The sequence below is a fragment of the Oncorhynchus tshawytscha genome, linkage group LG14 (assembly GCF_018296145.1).
Source record: "Oncorhynchus tshawytscha isolate Ot180627B linkage group LG14, Otsh_v2.0, whole genome shotgun sequence".
Taxonomy (NCBI): domain Eukaryota; kingdom Metazoa; phylum Chordata; class Actinopteri; order Salmoniformes; family Salmonidae; genus Oncorhynchus; species Oncorhynchus tshawytscha.
The window spans coordinates 16,714,748-16,741,978 of record NC_056442.1 but is presented as its reverse complement, the minus strand read 5'-3'; the positions used below and the strand labels follow the sequence as shown (position 1 = coordinate 16,741,978).

General features: G+C 41.0%; 1 protein-coding gene across 3 annotated transcripts in view; it reads right to left on the bottom strand.

Annotated features, from left to right (window-relative positions):
• Positions 1 to 3,563: 3,563 nt before the first annotated feature.
• The window catches only part of LOC112266699 (NADPH--cytochrome P450 reductase), a 51,304-nt gene continuing 27,636 nt past the window's right edge, over positions 3,564 to 27,231 (bottom strand). For all 3 annotated transcript variants that reach the window (XM_024444397.2, XM_024444398.2, XM_024444399.2), the window contains 14 exons: positions 18,055 to 18,103; positions 16,196 to 16,324; positions 15,214 to 15,363; positions 11,271 to 11,395; positions 10,848 to 10,937; positions 10,638 to 10,736; positions 10,268 to 10,384; positions 9,977 to 10,095; positions 9,454 to 9,635; positions 8,869 to 9,018; positions 6,303 to 6,570; positions 5,963 to 6,108; positions 5,390 to 5,475; positions 3,564 to 5,232 (listed from right to left, as the gene is read on the bottom strand). In XM_024444397.2, coding sequence (XP_024300165.1) covers positions 5,088 to 5,232; positions 5,390 to 5,475; positions 5,963 to 6,108; positions 6,303 to 6,570; positions 8,869 to 9,018; positions 9,454 to 9,635; positions 9,977 to 10,095; positions 10,268 to 10,384; positions 10,638 to 10,736; positions 10,848 to 10,937; positions 11,271 to 11,395; positions 15,214 to 15,363; positions 16,196 to 16,324; positions 18,055 to 18,103 — 1,855 coding nt within the window. In that variant the 3' untranslated portion in view covers positions 3,564 to 5,087. The remainder of the gene's footprint in view (positions 5,233 to 5,389; positions 5,476 to 5,962; positions 6,109 to 6,302; positions 6,571 to 8,868; positions 9,019 to 9,453; positions 9,636 to 9,976; positions 10,096 to 10,267; positions 10,385 to 10,637; positions 10,737 to 10,847; positions 10,938 to 11,270; positions 11,396 to 15,213; positions 15,364 to 16,195; positions 16,325 to 18,054; positions 18,104 to 27,231) is intronic.

Genomic DNA, 27,231 nt, shown 5'->3' with positions numbered 1-27,231 from the left:
GTAGTACAGAGGCATTATCCAGAATGAGATGTAATATGAGTTGGTTTGTAGTGTTTTATAACATGCTTAGACACATTTTCATAATGCATTGTAGTGTATGGCAAGGGATGCACAGAAAGTGTGTAAATATGGGCACATTTAAAAACGTCCCCTTTAAAAAAAACAAAAAATCTATAGATATTTTTGGTTATCAAAGTAAGCTGATGGATCCTGCTTTGTAGTATACCCCCTTGGTGGCCTTTTGTGTGTGATATACTTAAGTTGAGACTACTTAAGTTATTATGCCTGTTCATCTCTGGTAAAGGGTAGATAGCAGCAACGTAGGGCCTCCATTCATCAAACATACTTTTATCCATCACCCAACCGGTCACTCTGGGCTCCCGAGTGGCGCAGCGGTGTAAGGCACTGCATCTCAGTGCTAGAGGCGTCACTACAGACCCTGGCTCGATTCCAGGCTGTATCACAACCGGCCGTGATTGGGAGTCCCATTGGGTAGCGCACAATTGGTCCAGCTGGCATTGTAAATAAGTAATTGTTCTTAACTGAATTGCCTAGTTAAATAAAGGTTAGGGTTGCAAAGGGTCGGAAAACTTTCTGGTACATTTCTAGAATTTTTACTTAACTTCCAAGGAAAATGTAAGCCCGGGAATTTTGCTTTAAATTCATCAAAAAGTTATCTTATAACAGGGAACCTTTTCTGTGGGATATTCAAGGCAATTCTAGGTCTTGTGGCATATTTTGGTTAAACTATCCCCAATTCAATGGAATTGCAACCCTCTGCATGCACAGTGCATTCTTCAATCATATGTGCAGTGCACTCTTCCATCACATGTACAGCTGATTCTCAAGAACTTGCACACTAATGAGATGCTATTGAGCCCACACTACTACACTATCTGAGCCAAGGACTACATGCTTTCTGGTAAGTTTTGATTAAAATACTTGATGGGGTGAATAGATTTTATGACATACATTATTTTTTGTTAACTAGTAAATAGTAGCCTACAGCAAAGTGATGTTTAAATTATTTCTAATTTAACTATTTCTGCTAGTTAGTTTTTGCCACCATGTGGGTTATAGCCTGCTTGAGCCTGCTAACTTAAGAGTGTTAATTCAAATGTTTCCATACATGTTTCATTTTAAAACACATCTTACAAAGGAGTTGTTTAATCTAACTGCTTATCTGTACATGGAATTATATATATTTTTTAACTAATTGTCTTCCTAATCTTTACAGGAAAATGCCACAGGCACCATCTGACATGTGGAGACATTTCACTGTAGCTAATGTAGAAGGAAAAGCTGTGTACATTTGCAAATATGGTGCCAAACCATATGTGGAGAATGCAACAAAGATGCAGAATCATCTGGCCAAGCGCATAAAGTTCCCTCAGCCCTCACAACCTCTAACAAAAGTCCCTCTACTTCTATTCGAGGTGAAAATTATGAATCAGACATCTTATCGATAGCAACAGCTCATGGTCCTCCTGGAATTAGAAGTTTTCTTGACTCAATTGAGGAGCGTAGTCAGAGAAATGACGATGAATGTCTTGCTCGAGCTGTATATGCAACTGGTTCACCTCTGTTGCTCACAGGCAATGTGTATTGGAAGAGATTTCTGAATGTTCTTCGCCGAGCATACACCCCTCCACCCAGCCATGCTTTATCTACTCATTTGCTGGATGCAGAGTTTAAGCAAATCATAGAGAAAGCAGACTGTATCGCAATCACCTCTGATGGGTGGTCGAAAGTGCGTGGGCAAGGAATAATTAACTACAGCGCCACCCCTCAACCAGTATTCTACAAGAGCACAGACACAAGGGACAACAGACATACTGGTCTCTACATTGCAGATGAGCTGAAGGCAGTCATCAATGACCTTGGACCACAGAAGGTATTTGCACTGGTGACAGACAATGCTGCAAACATGAAGGTGGTTTGGTCTAAAGTGGAGGAGTTCTATCCTCACATCACACCCATTGGCTGTGCTGCTCATGCATTGAATCTGCTCCTCAAGGACATCATGTCACTGAAAACAATGGATACACTCTACAAGAGAGCCATTGAAATGGTTATGTATGTAAAGGGTCAAGTTGTAGATTGCTGTGCTGCTATCTCACCAAGCAAAGTGAGAAGAATAAGAGAATTACATCCAAAGCTGCCCAGCAACACCCATTAGGGTGGTGTTGTCATCATGTTTGACAGTCTCCTGGAGGGGAAGGAGACCAAGAAATGGCTATATCACAGTATGCCAATATGGACAGCCCCATCAAGAGGATCCTCCTGGATGATGTATTTTGGGAGAGTGGTTAGCAGCCTGAAACCTATAGTAGTAGCCATTGCATGGATTGAGGGAGACAATGCCATCCTGTCTGATGTTCAGACTCTGCTTGCAGATGTAAGAGAAGAAATACGTACTGCCCTGCTGCGCCAAGCAGAGGACACTGCAGTTCTGAAATACATCAAGTGTGAAGACTTCTGCCTGAAGCCCATACATGCCGCAGAACACATGTTGGACCCCAAGTATGCTGGCAAGAGCATCCTGTCTCGTGCAGAGATCAACAAGGCCTATGGTGTCATCACTGTGTCTAGCCACCTTGGCCTGGACGAGGGCAAGGTTCTTGGCAGTCTGGCAAAGTACACTTCCAAGCAAGGGTTTTGGGATGGAGATGCAATTTGGCAGTCATGCCATCATATCTCATCAGCCACCTGGTGGAAGGGACTTTGTGGATCTGAGGCTCTTTCCCCTGTTGCCTCCATCATCCTCCACATTCCACCAACATCAGCCACCTCAGAGCGCAACTGGTCCTTGTTTGCGAGCACACACACCAAAGCACGCAACAGGCTGACCAATACAAGGGTTGAAAAATTGGTGGCCATCTGAGCCTGACAACGAGCCATCCTCAATAAGGTTGGAAAGTGACAGTGAAGATGAGGCCTAAGAGTCTGATGTTCAAGAGGTGGAGGAGGTGAGGAGGTCCAGGGAGAAGACATGGAAGCCTGAGAGGAAGACAACCAAAGCTTTAGTTTCTAGACTATAATTTTAACAGATTTATGTTGAAAACGTTTTTGGGAGATGCGATGGATCATTCAAAATTCCCATTCTTTTGTTGTTAGTGAAATCATCCCATGTGAAGAGTCAACTCATTTAATTAAAGTTCAATTTGTAAATCAATTATTATTTTTTTATTATAGAAGGATTTAATAATTTGCAATTATGTCTACATAAGGTAAAATATTTATGTTTTTGTCTCCATATGATATGGTACATATATCCAATGCAAAAAACAATTACATTTAAATGGGGTTAATATTAATTTGCATATATTCCCATATATTCCTGTTAAATCCCACAGAAAGTTTCCTGAATATTCCCCAAAATGTGCAACCCTAATAAAGGTTAAATCAAAAATAAACTACATCATCTTGCATCCATCAAACATTAATCCCTCCATCCTTACATCTAACAATTGAACATAACGATAATCTCATTTTCAAAAATTTTATCAGATGGAAGAGGATGCATACCTCAGACATGAATAACAAACTCTCAATCTGTTAACAATATTTAATATGTTTTTTATTAATTTTAAAAGGATATGCTTAGATCCATTCATTCAGTTGACACTTATTGTATTATAAAATGGAATGTGGACAAAAAAGTAACATGAATGTCTTCATAATATGGTTTTTCTCCAATATTTAAAAAAAATTGCCTTTACAGTAATGCATCCAAAAAACCTTCTACATTTAAGTCAGGCACCACTTTCAATAAGGCACACACTGAATTTACAAATTGATATGCTTTGCTTGGCTTACGGGCCAAAACGGGTTTACTATTTCCACAAGTTGACAACCTTGCCCTTAGTTTTCAGTGAAGTGAAGAAAGGATATGCCAAATTTCTTAGATAAGTGTGATATCATCCAGTACTTACACTGATTAGTGTGCAATAGTACATATAAAATAAAATAAAGTTGACACTCAAAGCCAACAAGCTGTAGAACTCTACATTCTCAGGGTACAGTGTGAGGTTTGCATGATAAAGAAACATGTACATTTGAATGCTTGCTACTAAGTGGTGTACGTGTTCAGTTTTTGTTTCATTGTAAACTGGATAATGCAGAGAATTTAAGTCGAAATATGCATATTATTTACCCATTCCCCTTTGATGCTTACTTGCATCATGTATACAAATACTACAGGGAACCTAATAATAATTTTATTTGATATATTTAAAAGGCAGTCTTGTGGAAAATAAAAGCTAATCATTTCTCCTCAATAGAGGGCTTGACTACTGAATTGCAAAATTATACTTTTATCATGCCTTGCTAAGGGTTACTGTGATTGATTAGAAATGTACAGTAACATCATTGCATAAAAGGCTATATTGCTTATCCAAATGCAAAAGGTACTAGAAACAAACACTAAGCTTTTCAGTTACTGATTTTGTAGACAAAAAGTTCTCATTTTTTATTTCTCAAATCCAAAATATTTATCATGTATTCGGAATACACTTGAGTACCCAGATTAGGTCAACTTCCTAAAGAAGAGACTTGCACTGTATGAGTTTTGTATTTAAACCCACCTCCTCACTTTGTACAATTATGTACAGCTACAGTATATCTTTATCAAACGTTCTTTCTACTGCAAAAGATAAACATCAACAAATGTGATACTACATTTGACGCTACCAAACTGATGGCCGACTGACATAGAATATCAATAAATCATCTGAATGAGGATGACCGACTGCTATTGTGGTGCATTGTTGAGTGCTTGTGTTGCCCACTGGAATAAAAACAACCAGCGATATCCTTCCCCAGTGGTCACAAATCCTGGTCCCAATGTGTAGGCTTTTATTCTAGCCTGACACAAACACACCCATCTCAACTAATCAAGGTCATGATAAGGCAATTAATAGAATCCAATGTTTTAGTGCTTGGCGGGAACAAAAGCCGGCACAACCGGTAGCTCTCCAGTACTAGGGTTGGTGACCCATTATAACCGTTGCTGATAAAAACTGACACAAATAACAATTCAAGTCTAAAAACAAACAAACATAGGATGTGGTTGGATCCTAGGTGTTTTAGCTCCAGACGTCCTGCGAGTACCGTCCCTTGGTCATCAGTTTCTTGATGTAGTCGGTGGCCTGAGTGCGTGTCATGCCGCCCAGCTCCTCTGCTATCTCATAGAAAACTGTCTGCACATCCCTGGCCATGTTCCGCGCATCCCTAAAAACAGGAGCATTTCTCTATAAGACATTTGTCTTTTAACCCTAGTTTGAGGATTTTTGTGAATTCGGGGAGTGCTTTCAAGAAATATGTCAATTCAATTTCAATCCATTTTATTGCCAAGGTGCAAATGTTACTGGCGAGGATCCTTCCTTACCCGCAGATGTATATGTGTGCATTGTCTGTGTGGATCTGCCTCCACAAGTCCTCCTTGTTGGTCCTCAGGAGATGCTGCACGTACACCTGGCGGGACGGCGAGAGGAAACAGATCTATTACAACATCCTCTTGAGCTTCCAGTCTTCACACAAACAAAAAACAACCTTGCAAGGAAACGTGTTCCTCTTCCTTCATGAGATGAGGCAGCATAAAAACAATCCCTCAGGTATCCTCTGAGGTCTAGCCTAGGACTCTGTGTGGAGTATGTGTTGACCATCCCCACTAATAGTACACCCCCAGTGGTACAGAATCTGACAGATTTAGATACCGGTCTATAGTACCAACAACCATGATTGGCAACACTCAAGAACGCTATGGAAATATGATAAGGATTACAATCTTGTCTTGGTGTCCCAACTGCAGTGTGTGTAGGATCAGATAACATGGTCATATATGGCTATCTATTTAATACATGTCATATTCTAGCTAACAGAAAAGCATTGTTCACCCTTTTTAATAATAGTTTTTTAAGGTCCTAGTGCTGAATAACTATAACTAATAAAACAAGTATACCTTTTGCTCCTGGTCCCGAGAGAAAGCCACGTTGAGCTTCGTGATGACACCCGCCTTCTTAGCTTCCTCCAACTCCTCCTGGTACAGATAGTCCTCCTCCTTGTGCCTGCAGCCACAGTACAAGACCGTCTCCCCCACCTCCTTGCCTACAGGAAAAAGCAGACCAATTGGCTTACTTGTATCCATACAAGACAGTTAAGGTGCTTTATTTTAGTCAGTGTGACACAGAACATGACAACTCATAAAATAGTACTATGCAGCATAACAAAACAATCAGGAAACCAACACAAACATTTCCATGCGTCTATGGCAAGCTTCTATCATGGTGTCTACCATGTACCTTGCTCTTTGAGCCACCCACGCTCCTGGATGAAGCCCATGAAGGGAGCGATGCCGGTCCCAGGACCGACCATGATGACTGGGTTGCTGGCCTTGAAGGGCAGGCGGAACTGGGACTTGCGGATGTACATGGGGACCGTGGACTTGTGGCCATTGTCCGCAACCAGTTTGTTCTTCAGCCAGGTGGTGGCCACTCCCTTTGTGAGGCGCCCGGTTTTAGTTGTGTATTCCACCAGCACAGCACAGATGTGGATGCTATTGGGGTGGACCTACAAAGAGAAGGCATCATTAACCACTCTTTTTAGATCACACTATTGCAGGTTGACCGACAATGGACGCTTAAAGGTCTATTGCAGCTGTAATCTCTGGGTATCAATTAAGTACCTGACTGTGATTTATGTTTCATTTTAATTGAAAACAAAAGCTTCTTAGCAAAGAGGAATTTCTCAAGCAATAATTTTGCTAGGACTGTCTGGGAGTGGTGTGATTGGGAAGGGGAAACTGAAAATGTTCCGTTATTGGCAGAGAGGTTTGGAACTCTTTCTTATTGGCCTATTAACTAATTTACCGGATGGTGACGTCACCATGGAAAGCACAAACTCCCATCCAAACAGGCAGAAATTTTTGGCTGTCTTTTCAAACAGATTTTACACTGAAAGGGCATTATCATTATCTCAATTTCAAAGTATTACTCCAACCTCAGTGTGGAAATACACTACTGGTCAACAGTTTTAGAACACCTACTCATTCAAGGGTTCTTTATTTGTACTATTTTCAACATTGTAGAATAATAGTGAAGACATCAACTATGAATTAACACATATGGAATCATGTAGTAACCAAAAAGGTATATTTTATATTTCAGATTCTTCAAATAGCCATCCTTTGAATTGATGACAGCTTTGCATACCCTTGGCATTCTCGCAACCAGCTTCATGAGGTAGTGACCTGGAATGCATTTCAATTAACACGTGTGCCTTGTTAAAAGTGCATTTATGGAATTTCTTTCCTTCTTAATGCGTTGAAGCCAATCAGTTGTGTTGTGACAAGGTAGCGGTGGTATACAGAAGATAGTCCTATTTGGTAAAAGCGCTATGATGAAACTGGCTCTCATGAGGACCGCCACAGGAATGGAAAACCCAGAGTTACCTCTGCTGCAGAAGATAAGTTCATTAGAGTTACCAACCTCAGAAATTGCAGCCCAAATAGATTCAAGTAACAGACACATCGGAACATCAACTGTTCAGAGGAGGCTGTGTGAATCAGGCCTTCATGGTTGAATTGCTGCAAAGAAACCACTACTAAAGGACACCAATAAGAAGAAGAGACTTGCATGGGCCAAGAAACACGAGCAATGGCCATTAGACCGGTGGAAATTTGTCCTTTGGTCTGGAGTCCAAATTGGAGGTTCTTTGGTTCCATCCGCCATGTCTTTCTGAGGCGCAGGTTTGGTGAACGGATGATCTCTGCATATGTATTTCCCACCATGAAGCATGAAGGAGGTGGTGTTGGACTAGTACCAAAAGGTTGCAAGATCGAATCCCAAGGTAAAAATGTAAAAATCAAGGTAAAAATCTGTCGGTCTCTGACCCTGAACAAGGCAGAAAACCCACTGTTCCTAGGCTGTCATTGAAAATAAGAATTTGTTCTTAACAGACTTGCCTAGTTAAATAAAGGTAAAATAAAAAAAGTAAAAATTATGGTGTGGGGGTGTTTTGCTGGTGACACTGTCTGATTTATTTAGAATTCAAGGCACATTTAACCAGCATGGCTATCACAGAATTTTGCAGCGATACACCATCCCATCTGGTTTGGGCTTAGTGGGACTATCATTTGTTTTTCAACAGGACAATGACCCAACACACCTTCAGGCTGTGCAAGGGCTATTTTACCAAGGAGGAGAGTGGAGTGCTCTATCAGATGACCTGGCCGCCACAATCCCCTGACCTCAACCAAAGTGAGATGGTTTGGGATGACTTGGACTGTAGAGTGAAGGAAAAGCAGCCAACAAGTGCTCAGCATGTGTCAACTCCTTCAAGACTGTTGGGGAAAGTATTCCAGGTGAAGCTGGTTGAGAGAATGCCAAGAGTGTGCAAAGCTGTCAACAAGGCAAAGGGTGGCCATTTGAAGAATCTCAAATATAAATATATTTTGAATTGTTTAAACCTTTTTTAGTTACTACATGACTCCCTGTGTATTGTTTCATAGTTTTGATGTCTTCACTATTATTCTGCAATGTAGAAAATAGTAAAAAATAAAGAAAAACCCTTGAATGAGTAGGCATTCTAAACATTTTGACCGGTAGTGTATATTTCCCTAAACACAGGGAAATCATGTTTTTGACTGCACTGGGCCTATAATAATACGCGGTCGTTTCACATTATCTCAATACAATTTATAGTGGATGACAGCGTCTGCTAAATAACTACTGTAAATGTAACAAGAAAAATACATGTATCGAGGAGGAGTTAGGTTGTGGGGTCATTAGGGGTGATGTACTGGGGTATATTCACTAGAAACCATAGTTTTGGTACAATGCATGGATACACCCCTGTATATATCCTCACCTTGGAGGAGGAGGCAATGGAGTAGTAGCGAGCCTGCAAACGGGGCATGAGCTCACACAGGTGGTCGATGGGAGGCCGCAAGGAAGGCAGATCCTCCAGGATGGCCAGGATGTTCCTGTTGTCTTCCAGCACAAAACTCTGGTACAGAGCCTAGTAGAGACCACAACAACACTTAGCTGGGACAACATGGAGTAGGTAGAAGTTGCCCCTAACCACTGATCTGTAGTCAGGCATCTGGGTCAGATATATTTACCAGAGGGTCAGATATATTTTTACCATCCTCCTAAATTGGTTAAGGCTGGAGTTAGATCTGTGCTTAAGGGCAACTTTTCACATGTGTTATAGGCTTATCAGGGTTGTGGTCAATTCCATTTCAGTTCAGCCAGAAAGTACATTTAAATTCAAATTCTTCTCAATGCTTTTCAAGATTGCTTCCTGAATTGACATCGAATTGACCCCAACCCTGAGGTTTAAGCGTACTTTCCCACTACCAATAACCCATCTTGAGTATGTTGAGGAAATCTTGACTACTTTTAGAATAGGAGTAGAGAGGTGATAAGTTAACACAGTGTCACAGCCACACACCTTGCCCTCGGGAGCAGACGAGGCCATCTTGCGCATGTTCTCCTGGTCCTTGGGGTCAGTGGCGTACTGGGCCAGCTCATACAGGACGTTGGTGCGAGGAGGATGGATGATGTCCAGGTAGTGGGTCAGAGCCGTACGGTAGGTGGTGGGGCAAGGGAATGGGTGCTTCTTATTGGACTCCTCTGATAAACGGCATCAGATAGCATCACATTAACATTGGTTATACATTAAGGGACAGTTTCCACAGATTAAGCTCAATCTTGGACTAAAAAGTATTTCACTAAAGCTTCTTTTTAGTCCAGGACTAAACTTCACCTGGGTGAAGGACACCGAACCTAAGATTTAGAGTAATAAAGAGCAGTTGGTGATTTCACAAAACCTTCTCCTTCAAAAAATGTTAATACAGGGAGAGTAACATTTCAAGAGATGTCCAAACAGAATGTGTGTTTAAGGATCTTCAAAAGACATTGAGAGATTTTCGGAGGACTCCAAGTCAAGGTGTTGCATCAGGTCAGTGCCGCACCATCAAGGTTGTTGAGAGAGATAACGGAATCAAGGTCCACGCCAAGGATCTGTCCCAGCCTGTTCACGATCACTGTGTCATTGGTAGGGTAGACGGCAACGTGGTCTCCCGACTCATATCTACAAAGACAGAATGACAATGGGTTTTCAAGTCATCTTTCCACGATATAAAAAGGCACCATTTCATCCAAGAAGTGTAGCCTATTCCTTTTAAGGAAATACTGTCTGTGAGGTAGATATAGGTTGATAACTATACAAAGAAAGTTACAGCTCTCTTGGCTCTCTCATTTACCTAATCTTGGAGCCTGTAATGTCCACTTCAAGGTGCATGAGATGCCTGTCACCTGCTTTGTTGAGCTTGCGGTTAACAGTGACTGGAGCCAGGAAGGGGTTTTTTGCATCAAAAGGACTGGGGGGGAAAAGATCAATAGAATTTCATACCAGTGAACTGTACACATCAGTATGCAGAGACAACATGAGGTAAATCATAGAGGTGAACATCGACGGATAAAGCGGTGTCGCACTTCAGCGTTCCAACTAGGAAATCCCCTTTAGCTCCACTAGCGGGCAGTAATACTTGTTTAGAGAGAAATCTATAGAACACAAAACTCTGTAGCAAATATTGTAATGATAAGTGAAGAGGATGGGGTAGAATAACTCACGGTTTCTGGGTCTCAAAGCTCTTCAGACGGCCCAACTCTCCTGTGTACACCTTGTTCATGTTGATGTCATTATGCTCCTTGAGCTCATACTGACGAACGCTAATGGAGAGCGAGAAGGCCTACAGTTAATCTGCAAATCACTCCTTCCATACTCTGTGTGTGAATTAAGGGAAAATGAGAGAGATAATTACAATAAATTGGCATAAATACCTGGAGTCCTCTCCTGAAGCCTCCACTCCAAAGTGCTCACACATGGCTGGCCAGAACTGCTCCCTCCATGTCACAAAGTCCTCCTCCAGGCTGACAAATGAAAAGAAGCAGAAACACCCTCTTATCAACCCCCATTTCCATAATTTGGCCATCATTTTGATCTCAACATCGGTCACAATTTGATTACGGAGAGATTCTAGGTTATGTCCCAATTATCTCTCCTTCCTCCCAAAGTGTGCAATCATTCACTTCCATTCACTGATTTTAAAGGACATGACTGGTATAAGAAATATGGTGTAAACTCCCATTAGTGCATGCCTCCACCAGTCCAACGCCTTTAGATTTGTGGGAAGTAGTAAACAAGTGCACTCTTCAGGAGAAAATAGATATTGGGACGCACCCCTCCAAAGCAGCCTCACTCACTTGCCGTCGTCGTCTCCCATGCCCAGGTCGAAGACCCTCTTGGCTCCCAGTTCCTCCAGCCTCTTGTCTACGTAAGCCCCCATGGCATTGTAGTGTTCATATGTCTTGTTGCCCAATGCAAACACCTGCAGGGAGAGAGGTCAACAGTCACTTCTAGTTTATAAAAAACAAAATACATTTAAAAAAACTAACGTTCAACATATTCAATATAAGATTGTATACTATATAAAACACAGAGACATGCACATACCTTGAACGCAAGCTCCTACACTGTACACTGTGAACGTCTATCATCTTTCATTAAGTGTAATTAATGCTGTCTTTCAAGTCTAGGACAGAAAGACACTGGCAGGGAGTGGAAGGAGCCCAAGTGATCATTCAGAGTGCCCGGCCAGATTGCCTCCAGTCAGAAGTGAAATTCTTCACCCCATTGAGGGCAGGAACATTGGACCAACTCCGACAATGACCAACCAGCCAGGATGGCACGCATGTCAGCTACGGCCGAAGTAAGAACTCAACCATACACATAAAGCCTATTTTTTGGATGTTAGCATAACTCATCTCGGTCTCACACTAAAGTTCATCCATGTGAAATACACATTTGAAAGTGAACGCTTGGCTAATATACAGTTGAAGTCAGAAGTTTACATATTTAATGGAGTCATTAAAACTAGTTTTTCAACCACTCCACACATTTCTTGTTAACAAACTATAGTTTTAGCAAGTCGGTTAGGACATCTACTTTGTGCATGACAAGTAATTTTCCAACAATTGTTTACAGACAGATTATTTCGCTTATAATTCACTGCATCACAATTCCAGTGGGTCAGAAGTTTACATACATTAAGTTGACTGTGCCGTTACACAGCTTGGAAAATTCCAGAAAATGATGTCATGGCTTTAGAAGCTTCTGACATAATTTGAGTCAATTGGAGGTGTACCTGTGGATGTATTTCAAGGCCAACCTTCAAACTCAGTGCCTCTTTGCTTGACATGATGAGAAAACGAAAATAAATCAGCCAAGACCTCAGAAAACAAATTGTAGACCTCCACAAGTCTGGTTTATCCTTGGGAGCAATTTCCAAATGCCTGAAGGTACCATGTTCACCTGTACAAACAATAGTATGCAAGTATAAACACCATGGGGCCATGCAGCCGTCATACCGCTTCAGGAAGGAGACGCGTTCTGTCTCCTAGAGATTAACGTACTTTGGTGCGAAAAGTACAAATCAATCCCGGAACAGCAAAGGACCTTGTGAAGATGCTGGAGGAAACAGGTACAAAAGTATCTACAGTGCCGTGCGAAAGTATTCGGCCCCCTTGATCTTTGCGACCTTTTGCCACATTTCAGGCTTCAAACATAAAGATATAAAAACTGTATTTTTTTGTGAAGAATCAACAACAAGTGGGACGCAATCATGAAGTGGAACGACATTTATTGGATATTTCAAACTTTTTTAACAAATCAAAAACTGAAAAATTGGGCGTGCAAAATTATTCAGCCCCCTTAAGTTAATACTTTGTAGCGCCACCTTTTGCTGCGATTACAGCTGTAAGTCGCTTGGGGTATGTCTATCAGTTTTGCACATCGAGAGACTGAAATTTTTTTCCCATTCCTCCTTGCAAAACAGCTCGAGCTCAGTGAGGTTGGATGGAGAGCATTTGTGAACAGCAGTTTTCAGTTCTTTCCACAGATTCTCGATTGGATTCAGGTCTGGACTTTGACTTGGCCATTCTAACACCTGGATATGTTTATTTTTGAACCATTCCATTGTAGATTTTGCTTTATGTTTTGGATCATTGTCTTGTTGGAAGACAAATCTCCGTCCCAGTCTCAGGTCTTTTGCAGACTCCATCAGGTTTTCTTCCAGAATGGTCCTGTATTTGGCTCCATCCATCTTCCCATCAATTTTAACCATCTTCCCTGTCCCTGCTGAAGAAAAGCAGGCCCAAACCATGATGCTGCCACCACCATGTTTGACAGTGGGGATGGTGTGTTCAGGGTGATGAGCTGTGTTGCTTTTACGCCAAACATAACGTTTTGCATTGTTGCCAAAAAGTTCAATTTTGGTTTCATCTGACCAGAGCACCTTCTTCCACATGTTTGGTGTGTCTCCCAGGTGGCTTGTGGCAAACTTTAAACAACAATTTTTATGGATATCTTTAAGAAATGGCTTTCTTCTTGCCACTCTTCCATAAAGGCCAGATTTGTGCAATATACGACTGATTGTTGTCCTATGGACAGAGTCTCCCACCTCAGCTGTAGATCTCTGCAGTTCATCCAGAGTGATCATGGGCCTCTTGGCTACATCTCTGATCAGTCTTCTCCTTGTACGAGCTGAAAGTTTAGAGGGACGGCCAGGTCTTGGTAGATTTGCAGTGGTCTGATACTCCTTCCATTTCAATATTATCGCTTGCACAGTGCTCCTTGGGATGTTTAAAGCTTGGGAAATCTTTTTGTATCCAAATCCAGCTTTAAACTTCTTCACAACAGTATCTCGGACCTGCCTGGTGTGTTCCTTGTTCTTCATGATGCTCTCTGCGCTTTTAACGGACCTCTGAGACTATCACAGTGCAGGTGCATTTATACGGAGACTTGATTACACACAGGTGGATTGTATTTATCATCATTAGTCATTTAGGTCAACATTGGATCATTCAGAGATCCTCACTGAACTTCTGGAGAGAGTTTGCTGCACTGAAAGTAAAGGGGCTGAATAATTTTGCACGCCCAATTTTTCAGTTTTTGATTTGTTAAAAAAGTTTGAAATATCCAATAAATGTCGTTCCACTTCATGATTGTGTCCCACTTGTTGTTGATTCTTCACAAAAAATACAGTTTTATATCTTTATGTTTGAAGCCTGAAATGTGGCAAAAGGTCGCAAAGTTCAAGGGGGCCGAATACTTTCGCAAGGCACTGTATATCCACAGTAGAACGAGTCCAATATTGACATAAGCTGAAAGGCCACTCAGCAAGGAATAAGCCACTGCTCCAAAACTGCCATAAAAAGCCAGACTATGGTTTGCAACTGCACATGGGGACAAAGATAATACTTTTTGGAGAAATGTCCTCTGATGAAACAAAAATAGAACTGTTCGGCCATAATGACCATTGTTATGTTTGGAGGAAAAAGAGAGAGGCTTGCAAGCCGAAGAACACCATCCCAACCGTGAAGCACGGGGGTGGCAGCATCATGTAGTGGAAGTTCTTTGCTGCAGGAGGGACTGGTCCCCTTCACAAAATAGATGGCATCATGAGGACGGAAAAAATGTGTATATATTGAAGCAACATCTCAAGACATCAGTCAGGAAAATAAAGCTTGGTCGCAAATGGGTAATGACCCCAAGCATACTTCCAAAGTTGTGGCAAAATGGCTTAAGGACAACAAAGTCAAGGTATTGGAGTGGCCATCACGAGGCCCTGACCTCAATCCTATAGAAAATGTGTGGGCAGAACTGAAAAAGTGTGTGTGAGCAAGGAGGCCTACAAACCTGACTCAGTTACACCAGCTCTGTAAGAAGGAATGGGCCAAAATTGACCCAAATTATTGTGGGAAGCTTGAGGAAGGCTACCTGAAACATTTGACCCAAGTTAAGCAATCTAAAAGGCAATGCTACCAAATACTAATTGAGTGTATGTAAACGTCTGACCCACTAGGAATGTGATGAAAGAAATAAAAGCTGAAATAAATCACTCTACTATTATTCTGACATTTCACATTCTTAAAATAAAGTGGTGATCCTAACGGACCTAAAACAGGGAATATTTACTGGGATTAAATGTCAAGAACTGAGTTTAAATGTATTTGGCTAAGCTGTATGTAAACTTCCGACTTCAACTCTATGTGAATGGGGCCAACAGGAGTTTTTCTTGGGCAAACTCCTGGCCCTGATTATGAAAACAGGGGGAGGAGAGAGCGAGAGAGAGAAAAAGATAGTCACAGTATAGTTGACTCCATTCAATTGCCCGTCGGTCTCCTGCAGCCAGTCATAGAAGTCCTGGGCGTTGTCTGTGGGGTCTCCCTCACCATAAGTGGCCATACAGAAGATGGCCAGGGAGTTGCCAATCTCAGCCAGACGGGACAGCTCAGACTGTGGATAAGAAGATGCCTGGACATTAGATATTTGCCATTACATGTGCTGTATGCCATTCAGGGCACTATTAGCTTTTCAACTTTATGGAACAGGACCTTGGCTCAAGAGACTAATATTGTTAGGAGGGGTACAGTTAAGCCACCTTTGAGCTATACAGGTATGAATCCTTGTTGGAGCTGCCGGGGTGGCAGTATAGACGCCTTATTAGACAGGGTTGTCATAAATGGGTTATTAGAATCATTATTATACTAAGGTTGTTTTCACATTTTTATTTAACCTTTATTTAACTAGGCAAGTCAGTTTAGAACAAGTTCTTATTTACAATGACGGCCTACCGGGGAACAGTGGGTTAACTGCCTTGTTCAGGGGCAGAACGACAGATTGTTACTTTGTCAACTCGGGGTTTAGATCCAGGAACCTTTCGGCTAGTAGCCCAACGCTCTAACCACTAGGCTACATATTCCCTGTATGATTAGGATCTTGGAGCTTTTGGTACTCTGATCCATGCTATAAAGCCTGTGTGAAACACTAACAAACCCCGACTGAAGCGAATTCTGGACCTGTGTAAGTAGCGGATCCAAGACCCAGGACCAGAGTACGTGTGACGTGGCAGCACGAATCGCATGGTACTTTTTGCCCATTGTAAACAAGCTAGCTTGCTAATGTCACGTAGAATTCAAAATCGCACCCGAAATGATCATTTCCAGGTCTTGTGAAAGCAAAACCTATTTAGTAAAATTCTCAAATGATCCAGAAAAACGGAACCAGGATACCGAATTTCATATGTAACCATATAAACACTGATATAGGAATGTTGTTAATTAGTTACCATGTCGTATTCCTCGGGGTCGGCGGCCATACCCTTCATGCCGTAGCGCTGGGCGTCTTTGGACAGCCGGTTGGCAAACTCCTCGCCCGTGCCTGTCTGAGAGCCGTAGAATACCACGATGTTCCTACCCTGGAGAGGGAAATAGCAGCAACACTTGGAATGAGGGCCAGGAGTTTTTCCTGACCACATGACCTAGCGGCCAGGAAAAAACTCCAGGCCCTAGTTGTAACCAAATACCAACCCACCATGTTGCCATTTAACTTTTTGTTGTCCAATGACAAGGTAAAATATTATATTATACAGGTTAGAGCATTATGGTCTGTGATAGAATAATTAAATACACTGAGTATACCAAACATTAGGAACACCTTCCTAATATTGAGTTTGCATCTCCTTTTGCCCTCAGAACAAGGTGTCGAAAGCGCTACTCTACAAGGTGTCGAAAACTTTTCCCTGGCCCATATTGACTAACGCTTCCCACAGTTGTGTCAAGTTGGCTGGATGTCCTTTGGGTGGTGGATCATTCTTAATACATACAGGAAACAGTTGAGTGAAAACCCCAGCAGCATTGCAGTTCTTGACACAAACCGGTGCACCTGGCACCTACTACAACACTCTGAATGGCACACATACACAATCCATGTCCCAATATAGTACCACAGTATGAGTCATAATACCCATAAAACCTAGCGGTCAAACAGGGAAATGGTTCCAATAGTTTTTCCAGCATAATCTTTTCCCACGGGGGATTTTAGAAACACTTAAAATAAGGGCTGTGTTTTGTGTAGGATTACTCTGTGGCTTGACATTTTGATAACCATGTAAATCTCTAGGACAATGTGACTATATTTACCCCCCCAAAAAATGAATCGCTAATTAGCTGCTAATGTGGCTATCATAAAGAACTACAAATGCAATAATGATCTGGACGAGACTGCCAAATCGAGGCAAAGGTAAGCATCTCTGGATTAACTAATGTTTGCTAAATGAATGAATGAATCAATTGGCTACATTTCGCAATACCGTTAGCAAAGGTGTCAGCTAGAGATTACATGCAGGAGCTTGCAGTGATTTGTAGTTTTGCATGATGTCTACATTGACGCTATTTAGCATTTTATAAATGAGAGTAAATAGAGCTGAACATATTGCTAAAAGTCACCTTGTGCGAGAGAGACTCACATGGTTATCAAAACAAAACGCCAGGGTAAGCCCACACGAAGCATAGCCTTTATTTTAAGTGTTTCTAAATATCCCCTATGGGAAACATGAATGGTGAAAAAAACTATTGCTTTTGTGGGTATTATGAAACCTCCACTGTTGGGCTCTATGGTCTCAAGGTTGAAAAATCATTTTTTAACCAGACTCCTCCCCTTCATCTACTTATTGAAGTGGATTTAACAAGTGACATCAATAAAGGATCACCTGGTCAGTCTATGTCATGTAGACAGTGAGCAACAGAGACTAAACTACATGATGTCGTAAAATACCATAATTGTATTCATTTCACCTTCTGATATCTGGGTACTTTGCAGCCAAATCAACTATATACATTTCTCAAGGTCAGCTAGTACAGCGCAGACGAAATGTTCAAATACTATTTTCTTCCTTGGATTGCCAGATGGGCAGGGTTTTCACCTTTTTGACTATTCTATTGGTTCTATTGTACCAGACAAGCTCAATCAAGCACAGAAAATATTTCAAAATTATTTTAAATAGTATTTGAACCCAAGTCTGGACTGAGGAGTCCGGAGGATCCACTGCAATCCATCCTCTACCTAATAACCATTATGTAAAGTCAGTCTAGTAGCTAGACCATTATCCTTCCCACACCCAAAATACTGAAAAATAGAAAAACTCACTGTTTTCTTCATCTTTTCAATAAAACTAGTCTCTTGAGTAGAAGGTGCTCTGAAAGAAAAAGGAGACAAATGTTATGCACTTCCAAAGTCTATAAAGAAAATCTTGCACTGGAACAATTATTCTTTCACCACTATCTGCTGGGACATATAACACAGCAAACCAATGATGCTTTTCACAAGCAAGAAAAGCACACATGCCTAGTACAGGGACCAAATGGTCACTTTTCACACTAATGGTTTATCACCAGGGGATGCAAAATAATGGGAATGTTACAAGCATGTCATTGGAGGACCCTCAAACTTTCCTATAGCCTCATTGCCTCATTGATCTGGTTTAAAACCTCTTAAGGATCTCTACAGATAGGTGTCCCACCCACTGAACGGTTGAGCTAATGTGCGCTAATGCGATTAGCATGAGGTTGTAAGTAAACAAGAAAATTTCCCAGGACATAGACATATCTGATATTGTCAGAAAGCTTAAATTCTTGTTAATCTAACTGCACCTGTCCAATGTACAGTAGCTATTACAGTGAAAGAATACCATGCTATTGTTTGAAGAGTGCATAGTTCTGAACATGAAAAATTATTGGCACATTTGGGCAGTCTTGACAAAATTTTGAACATATATGCAATGGTTCATTGGATCAGTCTAAAACTTTGCACATACACTGCTGCCATCTAGTGGCCAAAATCTAAATTGCGACTGGGCTGGAATAATACATTATGGCTTTTCTCTTGCATTTCAAAGATGGTACAAAAAAAAGTTTTTTTTTCTTCTTTGTATTAACTTTTACTAGATCTAATGTGTTATATTCTCCTACATTAACTTCACATTTCCATAAACTTCAAAGTGTTTCCTTTCAAATGGTATCAAGAATATGCATATCCTTGCTTCAGGTCCTGAGCTACAGGCAGTTAGATTTGGGTGTCATTTTAGGCGAAAATTGAAAAAAAAGGGGCAGATCCTTAAAGAGGTTTTAAGAGCCTATTCTCACTACGAGAGATTGCTTAGAGATTGAGAAAATACCCTCGGCTAGACCTTTTACTGTAATGTAAACTTGTTAACTTGTCACCTCTCGACCGCTACTTCTGGAGGAAGCACATGTCACTGGCCCCACAGTTGCCCCCCTCCAAGCAAGGCAGTGTTAAAAAATTGTCTCACTGAGTCCAACACTCCTACAATAAACATAATAGCAGAGCAGTATTTTTAAAACAGCTGAAATGTTTAGACATTTTCCTAATATTTTATTGAGTTACCTGAAATTGCAGTAACAGCCTGTTACATTCTGAAAATGTAGGCGTAGCTTTAAAAAATAAATACAACTGTCAATGGTTCTTGGCTGGCTGCACTGAGCCAAGTAAAACAGCTATTCTCAACTCCCCAGTGAATTATCCACTTTTTTTTTCGCAATTAGCTTTTACCACATGTAATGATTTGCATTATATTGATAAAAATAAAGCCTGGTTTGTTCTAATTTTGTACGGTAGGCCTACTCTACTTTTATATTCGTATGAGAGGGTAATCATACATTTTTTATAGGCTAACGTCTACATGTTAGCTTTAGTAACTGTGCTTTTGTATTGAAGCTAAAAATGTAATGAGTGTACAGACGTGAAAATAAACCCTGTCTGCACATGCTTGTGAATTGTTGCATTATTCAAGAGTGCAATATGGTTAAGATGAAAAGTTGCTTGCATAGTTGAATAGTTTGTGAAGCACGCTTTACTGGGATATTTACCGTAAATTTAAGCTGCAGAGCAAGACCGTTCATTGCCCCCGAACCCTCTCTTGGCACATAATGTTACATTGCTAATGTAAATTTAAAAGGTTATGTACATATTATGAAAATGTAAATCTCGTCACGGTCCCTCTGCTACAACTCTTCAACGTGAATATGCCCCAAGCCTAGAGTTGACTGATGTCCTCTATCTCTTAAGTAAACACAGAGTATTGTAAAAGGTTAAGCGGGGTAAGGTGTTTGGCAAGGCCAATGATGAAACAGGGTCCAATACAGCATCCTCCCTGTCCTGGCATTCTTTTAAAAGGATATTTCCCTCAAAAAACATGAGTATTTCATTAATTAGTCCCCTTGATTACAGTCCCCCCCAAAGTGTCCATGTCAGCAGTTAAGTTTTCAAAACAGAGCACTTTCAATAAAAATGGAAAAGTGTTTTTTTCATCACATGATGCATTTTGCATCATCATCATCATCACACTTTCTGCTGCATAAATATCCCTGGCTGTAACATGACTCACATAATTTTGTTTCTCTATTTCTTCATTTCCTTTCCAATTTACTCAAGTGTTACTGTCAGGCTAGGGTGAGTAACTTCAGTGAAGTATGACAGGCACGAAAATATCCTTTTAAAAGAATGCCAGGACAGGGAGGACGCTGTATTGGACCCTGTATGACAGGCACGCAAGCTTGCAAAACAACCTTTTAACTCAAAAGGGTCGCTTTCGGTCTTGAATCTTTCCCATATGTCAATTTTTTTGATGACTCAAAAATGTAAATTGACATTTAATGTCAAGGATTAACCTTGAAAGTGTCCATACTGCAACATGACTATATGAGAATGTCCACCATGCATATTTCCTTTTGTATTCACATTTGAGTAAAGCTGGTGTGAAGCTGACAACTTGCAAATACATAAAGATGTGAGAGCTATCCCATTTTGTACCATATGACAGTCTAAACGGGGAACTGCACTTTAGACTGGCCTCATTTTAAATTTAGTTCATTAAGAAATGCTAGTGGCCATGACTGAACTCAAATGTGAGTTGGTTTCGGGTTTGATCTGGGTGTCCCGTGTGTGTGTTCGCAGTTGGGAAGATTTACCTAAATTATTAGCTTCAGCCATATGGAATTGTTTTAGGATGGTCAAACCAATGATCCTTTAGCTATTTGATTTGATTTTTAGGACCCCTTAAGGTATCAAACAATCATTTTGATACTGCTATTAACCCATAGAAACGCATTGAATAACAGCTTCAAACATGGATAAACAGATCGTCCTTCAAATCTGAAGTGCCTGTCCTATATCTGAGAGATAAGATTAGGAAACTATATATGTTTTTGTTGCATTTAACCCCTTATAGGCACAATACTAACTCTTAAAAAAACTTAACCAGCTACCTTCAGACTGGTCTTGTACGTGTTTGTGAAAGACTCATCTTTCCACAGAGGGGTCAAATTAGTGTGTAGCACAAACCGTTCAGACAGAAGTTGGCAGATCAGATGTACCGACTTCAGACGAGTCTTGTGATGTTTGTGGGAGCCGTAGAGCAAAACGGAGAATGCCATCGTGTTCCTCACATCTTTCCATTGAGGTGTTATAATAGCTTGGACGATACAGATGTTTGTGAGAAAAGATTTTCGGGACGTTGCATGGTTTGACAAACACCGCTCTAACTCTGCCACCTTTCACTGCAGTGGATTGAGATACAGCCCATGCAACAACAAAAAAAAGATCTCTAGGTTAAACTGACGGATTTCGATGGGGATTTTTTTATGATGCTAATTTGATTAACGCAAGGCCGCGGACTCTAGGGGGTTAAAAGCAACTAACATATGTATCCTACTGTAAACCTCAGTATGATCAGTAATTTAGTTTCATCATTGCATTCTGTTAATTTATAAAGCCCTTCTGTGAAAACTCCTACCCAACATCGTTACTAACCTATAGAAGCACGAGATTCCATACCCTGTCACAGGAATGGCTAATTCTTGAAATGACTTCTGTCACTACAGATTTAGGTCTCTGTCGCTACAGATCGCACCTCACTAATGGAATAATCTTCAGAATACTATATCATCAGATTGTTGGTAGAGGACCTCTTCACCGAGGAATTATTATTTTTCTATGACTGTTTTTTTGTGCATTTTTCTTTGTTTCCCATGCTCGTCTTGGTTTAGTCATGCAGAGCTCAGTCGAAAAAGAGACCTTGGCCTCAATGGGACTACCCCTGCCTAAATAAAGGTTAAATAAATACATCTGGGGTTTGAACAAATAATAATAAAAAAGACACCGTCTCAGGCTGGGGGGGATGAAACAGAACATGAAATCTAGAGTGGTCACACACACAGGGAATGCTGCACCTTTCCTCCAAACGTCATCAGACATCAAATGAGTGGACAGCTGCAGTATTCTATGAGATGAAATGGGCACAAACAATCACCAACAGCAAACATGAATTACAAATTAGTAGGTATAGGCTAGTCTGAACGATTTTAGACAATTCAGTAGTGTGTAAACTGAAGCAGCTTAAAATCAGTTGAGTGACAGCCGAGTAAGGTTTTTGGTAAAGACTGGGAAATAAAATGCTTGTTCTCAACTAAATGCCTTCTGGCCCTATCCCCCTCTTGTTCACGCTCTCTGCCAAAAATCAACTGTTGTTACAAGTACCCATGATATTTAATAGGTTTAAAATGGTGGAATGTAAGAATTTATAGGCTAATGCCTCTCGAATCCTTTTTTTCTTTCCCTTCAAGCGTAACTTCTGTGGTGTCATCACTCCAATGGAAATATACAGAGTAGTTCCATGTACAGATGTAGGATCTAAATTTGAGCCAGTTGAACCAGTTTGCTACAGCAGGAAAATAATCTTGTAGCAACAGGAAATGTGAATAGTTATGTGGATTATAATGAATGGAACATTTTTGTAGGGGTTGATACATTTTGATGAAACAAAAAAAAAAAAAAAAAAAAGTCTGACATTTTAAACTTTAGATGCTTTTTAAAAACCTTGAATACACTACAAGTTTACATTTCCTGATGTGCAGGAAAATTCTCAAACAAAGGTGATCAAATTAAGCTCCTACATCTTCAGCAAGCCATGACATCCACAATCTCAGGTTGTTCTGAAATGGTTTCTGTAGTTAGCCGTTTCTAAGATTAGCATTCCTAAAACAGTTGAAATGCAAATTTGATCTATGAGAAATTAAGAGTGCACCCAAATTGGCCATTTTAATTTATAGAATTCAGATATTAAATAACAGTACCCAACATCCAATTTGGACCAAACTTCTTCCTGTAGATGAGCGAGACATGAGGAATCACAAAATAAATTGCCCAAAGTCACCCACGGGTCTCTCCAGAGATGTTAGATCGGGTTTAAGGCCGGGCTCTGGCTGGGCCACTCACGGACACAGACTTCTCCCAAAGCCATTCCTGGGTTGTCTTGGCTGAGTGCTTAGGGTCATTGTCCTGTTGGAAGGTGAAAAGTCGCCCCAGTCTAAGGTCCTGGGTGCTCTGGAGCAGGTTTTCATTAAGGATCTCTCTGTACTTTGCTCCGTTCATCTTTCCCTTGATCCTGACTAGTCTCCCAGTCCCTGCCACTGAAAAACATCCCCACAGCATGATGCTGCCACCACCATGTTTCACCATAGAGGTGGTGCCAGGTTTCCTTCAGATGTGACCCTTTGCATTCAGGCCAAAGAGTTCAATCTTGGTTTCATCAGACCAGATTATCTTGTTTCTCATGGTCTGAGTCCTTTTGGGTGCTTTCTTGGCAAACTCCACCTGGGTCATCATGCCTTTTACAGAGGAGTGGCTTCCATCTGGCCATTCTACCATAAAGGCCTGACTGGTGGAGTGCTGCAGAGGTGGTTGTCCTTCTGGAAGGTTGTCCCATCTCCACAGAGGAACTGTCAGTGTGACCATTGGGTTCTTGTCACTACCCGGACCAAGGCCCTTCTCCCCTCAATTGCTTAGTTTGGGCTGGGCGGCCAGCTCTAGCAAGAGTCTTGGTGGTTCCAAACTTCTTCCATTTAAGAATGATGGAGGCCAGTGTTCTTGGGGACCTTCAATGCTGCAGACATTTTTTGGATCTGTGCCTCAACACAATCTCGTCTCGGAGCCCTAGGGACAATTCCCTCGACCTCATGGCTTGAACTGACAAACTGTCAACTGTGGGACCTTATATAGACAGGTGGGTGTCTTTCCAAATCATGTCCAATCAATTGAATTTACCACACCAATGAAGTTGTAGAAACATCAAGGATGATCAATGGAAACAGGATGCACCTGAGCTCAATTTCAAGTCTCATAACAAAGGGTCTGAATACTTATGTAAATGTAATATTATAGTTATTTATTTCTAATTCATTTGTAAACATTTCTAAAAACATGTTTTCGCTTTGTCATTATGGGATAGTGTGTGCAGATTGAGAAAAAACATTAATTTAATACATTTTAGAATAAGGCTGTAACGTAACAAAATGTGGAAAAAGTCAAGGAGTCTGAATACTTTCCGAATGCACTGTAGATCACATTTACTTTGCAACTTTGGGTAGAAATCTAATAGATTTGGCTCATGATGAAAATAAACTGTGTGGTCATTCTCCCAATTCAAACCATTCCACCATGAAAGCATTTCAGTTTGTCCTTCTTATACGCTTAAATCGGTGTCCAGGAAACAGACTCTTTGTATGTAGATTATTCCCTTTAAAAAAGGCATGGATTAGTTACTGTTAGGAGATGGTTTCAATGGTCTTCAATGGTCAAATTCCCAAACACACACTGTACAGTGTTCTGCGAAGACATGTTCAGCTTTGCTGAGCAGCTCAAGCCCTTGTTTCACCTGGATAAGATTGACCCCAAGAGACACATGTAAGAAGGGGTGTGTTATGATAAACTTCCATTGGCTGTCATAGACAAAGTGGAGTTTTTATTCCTGGGTTGGGTTTCGGGCTGTCCCCGACTAAATGTATTTTTCCATATAGAGACACACCCTATGTGTTTTAATAAAATCTACTACATCCACTAAACTACATCCACTGAGCTTGTCTGATGCTTTAAGCTTACGGTTTGATGAAATAACAAAAATTCCTTAAGAGGGCGCAAGAGCTCTAGATAACCAGGATAAAAATAAAAATTACCTTACCCAACTATTCTACTCCCGCTCTTGCTGGCTTTCGCAGATTCTGCCATTACTCCCCTGAAGTTGTCGGTACATGAGTCGGCTGCAACATTTCTCATGTGGAATGCCAATTTCTACCGATCGGCATGCCAGTTATCGTTTTCATATGCAAATTTGTGAAACAGCTTCATTTAATTTATAATTGTCTTCATATCTCAAAATCATTGTCATGTAGTTTATCAAAATTCTATCCAAATCTAAATTTAAGAACAATACCCTGATAAAAATAAATATCCTATAAATCACAGACTACATATGGCCATATGTCTGCAACGAACTTGCTCTAGCAAACTTGGTCAAAATATTCTGCCCCAGTGAACTCGGGACAGACACAGCTGTAGGTTATTTGCGCAAGGGATCAAAAGCAGTGCTCGTCTTGGGCAGGAGCTCACCAGAGCGGAGTACCAGCACCTAAAATGTTCTACTGCTTAAGCTCCTGTTCCTCTTATAGAACATTAGCTCAAAAGTATTGTGGAGCTCCTGCACCTAAATAAACAATATCAGCACCCAAAATGAGTACCAGAAATAATTTCAGTCCAAGTCAAGCGCTGATAAAAAGTAATCAGGTTGGCATATTTTATGTTTCCACTGGATCAGAGCATGACATTACTCCCTTTCACGCTAAGTGTGCAAAATATTTTTCAAATACACTGAGGAACTATTGTAATTGTCAAAGGATGTAAAAACAGACTTTGTTCGCTTTGAGAAGCTCCACAGGTTATTAGTGGTGATGCGTTAAGCCAATTAGAAAAACTATTAGATCCCCAAATGGGCATGTTTATATGCCTTCATTTGCGCACAGGCCAGGTAGCCTTTATACCTACTTCTATGTGTGTATGTTGTTACTCAACATTCACAAGTGTAGCATAGGTTGTGTACTCTGCAAACAATGTGTCCACTCCCACAATGAGAAAGGGAAGACTGGAATAACATTGAATGCATGAACAGAAACTACTGTAACAAACATTGTAGATTAGAAATGATAGGGAATTAACGTTAAATGTACTATTGGTGATATATTTAATGAGGAATTGATATACACTAACAATCAAACGCAAACAATTCACACAATGAAGTTATGAAACAATGAATGTGCACAAATTGGCAGGAGAGAGCAGTACATTGTGCATCTTGGCGCATAGTCAATACGACGTCTGCATTGGCCATGGAGCGCATGTACGGTGACATGGCCCCAGCAGAAATTAGGGGATTCATACTTCTTGCGCTTCACGGAGCAGTGCAGAGCTGTTGTCAAGGAAGTGAGTGTGTGTTTATATAGGATGCACCACCCCCACCTACAGTGAACCAATCATGTAAACGCAGAGGTATACAGATTGGGCTGGCCATGACAGGGTCTTCCAGGACAACCTTGTACGTGGCTTGATTCATGCGTTCTTCACAAAGTAAATCTGCCGATTCCAGCCTTGTTAAAGCACCCCCAGATCTTCACCAACCCTCCACCAAACTTCAGTGGGTGCAAAACACTGTGGCTTTGGAAATTTGGTGGAGGATTGGTGATGATCTGGGGGTGCTTCAGCAAGGATGGAATCGGGAAGGTTTGTCTTCGTGAAGGACACATCATCTTGTCCATGACACCAGTATTTTATGGTATCACAATTCCAGTTTACATACACTAAGTTGACTGTGCCTTTAAACAGCTTGGAAAGTTCCAGAAAATCATGTCAAGGCTTTAGAAGCTTCTGATAAATGATGTCAATTAGCCTGAGTCAATTGGAGGAGAGTCATCTGTACAAACAATAGTATGCAAGTACACACCATGGAACCACGCAGCCGTCCTACCTCTCAGGAAGGAGGCGCGTTCGGTCTCCTAGAGATGAACGTACTTTGGTGTGAAAAGTGTAAATCTATCCCAGAACAACAACAAAGGACCTTTTGAAGATGCTAGAGGAAACCGGTACAAAAGTATCTATAGCCACAGTAAAACGAGTCCTATATTGACATAAGCTGAAAGGCCACTCAGCAAGGAAGAAGACACTGCTCCAAAACCGTCATAAAAAAAGCCAGACTACGGTTTGCAACTGCACATGGGAACAAACATCATACTTTTTGGAGAAATGTTCTCTGATGAAACAAAAATATTACTGTTTGGACTTAACGACCATTGTTTTGTTTGGAGGAAAAAGGGGGAGGCTTGCAAGCCGAAGAACACCATCCCAACCGTGAAGCACGGGGGTGGCAGCATCATGTTGTGGGGGTGCTTTGCTGCAGGAGGGACTGGTGCACTTCACAAAATA